The sequence below is a fragment of the Octopus bimaculoides genome, unplaced genomic scaffold (assembly GCF_001194135.2).
Source record: "Octopus bimaculoides isolate UCB-OBI-ISO-001 unplaced genomic scaffold, ASM119413v2 Scaffold_208799, whole genome shotgun sequence".
In the NCBI taxonomy this organism is placed as follows: domain Eukaryota; kingdom Metazoa; phylum Mollusca; class Cephalopoda; order Octopoda; family Octopodidae; genus Octopus; species Octopus bimaculoides.
The window spans coordinates 1-4,408 of NW_026414352.1; the positions used below are offsets into that span (position 1 = coordinate 1).

At 40.3% G+C, this 4,408-nt stretch overlaps 1 protein-coding gene across 1 annotated transcript in view; it reads left to right on the forward strand.

Moving 5' to 3' along the window:
* Positions 1 to 871: 871 nt before the first annotated feature.
* LOC106882436 (GPN-loop GTPase 1-like) overlaps positions 872 to 4,408 on the forward strand; it is a gene marked incomplete at its 5' end in the record, with an annotated part of 9,130 nt that continues 5,593 nt past the window's right edge. The window contains 2 exons of the mRNA XM_014933116.2: positions 872 to 950; positions 2,616 to 2,756. Coding sequence (XP_014788602.2) covers positions 872 to 950; positions 2,616 to 2,756 — 220 coding nt within the window. The remainder of the gene's footprint in view (positions 951 to 2,615; positions 2,757 to 4,408) is intronic.

The following is a 4,408-nucleotide window of genomic DNA, read 5'->3' on the forward strand; positions in this document are numbered from 1 at the left end:
CAAACCGTCCAACCCATGCCAGCATGGAAAACAGACATTAAATGATGATGTTTCAATTTAGCTAAAATCGAAGTTTTTGGTTCCACAATAGTTGAAGTTCTGTCAGTTTTATACAATTACTCCATCCTTTTACTTGATTCAATCATTGGACTGTTGCCATGCTAGAGCACCGCCTTGAAGGGTATAGTTGAATGAATCGACCCTCATGACTTATTTTCTAAGTCTGGTACTTGTTCTGTTCATTTCTTTTGCTGAACCACTAAGTTATGGGGGCATAACACAAAGACACACACAACAGGTTTCTGTTTTTTTTTTTGTAGAGGGACACTCCGTTGGTTATGACAACGAGAGTCCCAGCTGATACGATCAATGGAACAGCCTGCTCCTGAAATTAACGTGTAAGTGGCTGAGCACTCCACAGACACGTGTACCCTTAATGTAGTTCTCGGGGATATTCAGCATGACACAGAATGTGACAAGGCCAGCCCTTTGAAATACCAGTACTACTCATTTTTGCCAGCTGAGTGGACTGGAGCAACATGAAATAAAGTGTCTTGCTGAAGGACACAATGCGTCGCCAGGAATTGAACTCATGACCTTACAATCGTGAGCCGAATGCCCTAACCACTCAGCCACGTTTCTACACAGTCTCCATCTACCAAATTTACTCTCAAGGCATTGGTTTGCCTGAAGTTATATTAGAAGACACCTGTCCATGGTGCCCCATGGTGGGACTGAACCTAAAATCATGTGTTATTTAAGAGTTTATAATTTCTATCTCATCTTGCTACCTAATTATATATTGCTATGTTTATAAACAGTATTGAATTATAATGAAAATGTGTGACTTTGATGGCCATTTATTTTGTAGGTACGTTATTTTGGACACACCTGGTCAAATTGAAGTATTCACTTGGTCAGCATCTGGAAGTATTATCACAGAGGCTCTTGTAAGTAAATCCATACAATATCATGTATTGTTTTAAATATTTCATCATCATCATCATCATCATCATACGTCCGTGGTCCATGCTGGCATGGGTTGGACAGTTTGACCAGGGCTGGCAAGGCTGCACCAGACACCAGTCTGATCTGGCATGGTTTTCTATGGATGGATGCCCTTCCTAACACCAACCACTCTGAGATTGTAATGGGTGCTTTCAATGCTGCTAAGCATTTCGTCTGGTGTGCTAACAGTTCTGTCAGTGTGTGTTTCTTATTGGCATGATGACCCTCCCAACAAAATTATTTTAAATCATTATGAATGATTATAGATTTTTGTAAACTTAGATAAAGACAAACTTTACATTTTAGGTAAAGATATTGGACTGCTGATAACATTGTCAAAAGTTCAAAAACTGCCTTGGTTATGCTCTGAAGCTCACAGACAAAGCACCTTATTCCATTTGCTGTAATGTATGTGGATGTCAACATACATATTTCAGTGGTGAGCTCAAATATGAAGATTTTAGTTGTAAAATAATTTGCTCAATACTCAAACATCATGTTACAATGTTATCGTCAGAATTGGTTAAAAAAAAATCAAAAAAGTAAACAACAATACTGTTCATCATTATCATCGATTAACATCCGTTTTTCATGCTAGCATGGGTTGGACGATTTGACTGAGGACTAGTGAAACCAGATGGCTACACCAGGCTCCAATCTGATTTGGCAGAGTTTCTACAGCTGGATGCCCTTCCTGACGCCAACCACTCCGAGAGTGTAGTGGGTGCTTTTACGTGCCACCGGCACGAAGGCCAGTCAGGGGGTACTGGCAACGGCCACGCTCGAAATGGTGTATTTTACGTGCCACCTGCACAGGAGCCAGTCCAGCGGGACTGGCAACGAACTCGCTCGAATGTCTTTTCACGTGCCACTGGCACAAGTGCCAGGAAGGCGACGTTGGTAATGGTCACGCTCAAATGGTGCTATTTACGTGCCACCGGCACGAAAGCCAGACAGCTGGTGCTCTGGCAACGATCATGATCGGACAGTGCTCTTAGTGATTTACTGGTACTGGTGCCATCACGATGTGGAATATTAATTTCCAAAGCTTCTTTTAAGACATTGAGATCATTTTTTAGGGTTATTTTCTTTTGTTCATGTTACTTTGGAAATGTACTCTGTTTTCTGGTATACTAATTGATGCAGTCTTATAGCGTTAACATGTTTTGTAAACGTCCAAACTCTGTCTCTGTTTTCCCGAATTCTGCTGCGTTTCACATGGAATTTTTGATCCTCCAAAGTTGTCTTGGTGTATAAATATGCATCCACTGCAACCAACAGATATCCAGAAGTGCAGTGCAGCTTCTGCAAAGACTGACAAAGAACCAGGACTTCAGATACAGTAAAGCTATACCGGAATACTTAAGTAGCTTTTTAGCTGTGAATTTGAGTCTGAAAAATTCGACTTGTATTCCAGAAAAAATGGTAAGTCAAGTTATAGGGTAAACGTTGCTTGTATTCGGAATTGTGACGAAACTTGATTGTATTTAATTAAAACCTCTAAACCTAATTAGCTCTCATTTTCCTCCTTATAATTTGATATTTAGTTCTGTGTATGTTTCTGTATTTTGGAGACAGTATTAATTAAAGGTTTCCTCTGTTTGCAGGCGTCTTCATTTCCTACAGTGGTTGTGTACATAATGGACATTTCACGCAGTGTCAGTCCCGTCACATTTATGTCCAACATGCTCTACGCCTGCAGTATCCTCTACAAGACTAAGTTGCCATTTATTGTTGTGATGAACAAAGTAAGTAAATCATCATCATCATCATCTTCATCATCATCATCGTCATTGTTTTATCATCTCATTGATTTTTTGTGATGGTCTTGTGACTGGGTTAGATCAGTGGTTCTCAACTGGGGTCCACATAAGATTCTGTTGTTAAAATTTTATGTGCAATAAATTGGTTATATTTCTACAATACACAAAATATTTTATTTTTTTTATACAAAATCTAATAGGCGCAGGAGTGGCTGTGTGGTAAGTAGCTTGCTTACCAACCACATGGTTCCAGGTTCAGTCCCACTGTGTGGCAACTTGGGCAAGTGTCTTCTATTATAGCCTGGGGCTGACTAAAGCCTTGTGAGTGGATTTAGTAGACGGAAACTGAAAGAAGCCCGTCGTATATATGTATATATATATGTGTGTGTGTGTGTACATGTGTTTGTGTGTCTGTATTTGTCCCCCCCAACATCGCTTGACAACTGATGCTGGTGTATTTACATCCCTGTAACTTATCGGTTCAGCAAAAGAGAGCAATAGAATAAGTACTAGGCTTGACTAAAGGCGGTGCTCCAGCATGGCCGCAGTCAAATGACTGAAACAAGTAAAAGAATAAAAGAATATAATTATAAAAATATAGTAGGATTTGTAAAATATAATGTGTCTTGAATGGCACAACAATGCAGAGTGGACCATAACAGTTATTATAGTCCACTCTGCATTGTTGTGCCATTTAAGACACGTTATATTTTACAAACAATGCACAATGCTTCAAGCAAACTACAATACTCTCCTATAGTAGGATTTTTTATATACATCGAATCACTATGAGGATCCATCTGAGTAAAATAGGAATCAAAAGGGTCTATAGGTCTAAAATGGTTGAGAACCACTGAGTTAGACTGTAGTAAGGGAAATTGTTGTATTTCTTGATACTGTGAAAACCAACGTCATTAGATCTAGCCTCACTTTTATTTTGTGTCTTCCTCTTTCACACTGTACCTTACACTCAAGCACATAATTTAGTCTCCATTCCCATCATATGCCCAAACTAGCACTGTTTTATCTTCTGCATACATTTTTGATGTCTTTATCATTTAGCTATAGGCGCAGGAGTGGCTGTGTGGTAAGTAGCTTGCTTACCAACCACATAGTTCCGGGTTCAGTCCCACTGTGTGGCACCTTGGGCAAGTGTCTTATACTATAGCCTCGGGCCGACCAAAGCCTTGTGAGTGGATTTGGTAGGCGGAAACTGAAAGAAGCCCGTCGTATATATGTATATGTATCTATGTGTGTGTGTCTGTGTTTGTCCCCCCAACATTACTTGACAACCGATGCTGGTGTGTTTACGTCCCTGTAACTTAGTGGTTTTGCAAAAGCGGCCGATAGAATAAGTACTAGGCTTACAAAGAATAAGTCCTGGGGTCGATTTGCTTGACTAAAGGCGGTGCTCAAGCATGGCCACAGTCAAATGACTGAAACGAATAAGAGTAAAAGAGTAATTGCTCTCTCAGCTCATTTGTGCTCCACCTTTTTATCATCATCATCATCATCATCATCGTTTAACGTCCGCTTTCCATGCTAGCATGGGTTGGACGATTTGACTGAGGACTGGTGAAACCGGATGGCAACACCAGGCTCCAGTCTGATTTGGCAGAGTTTCTACAGCTGGATGC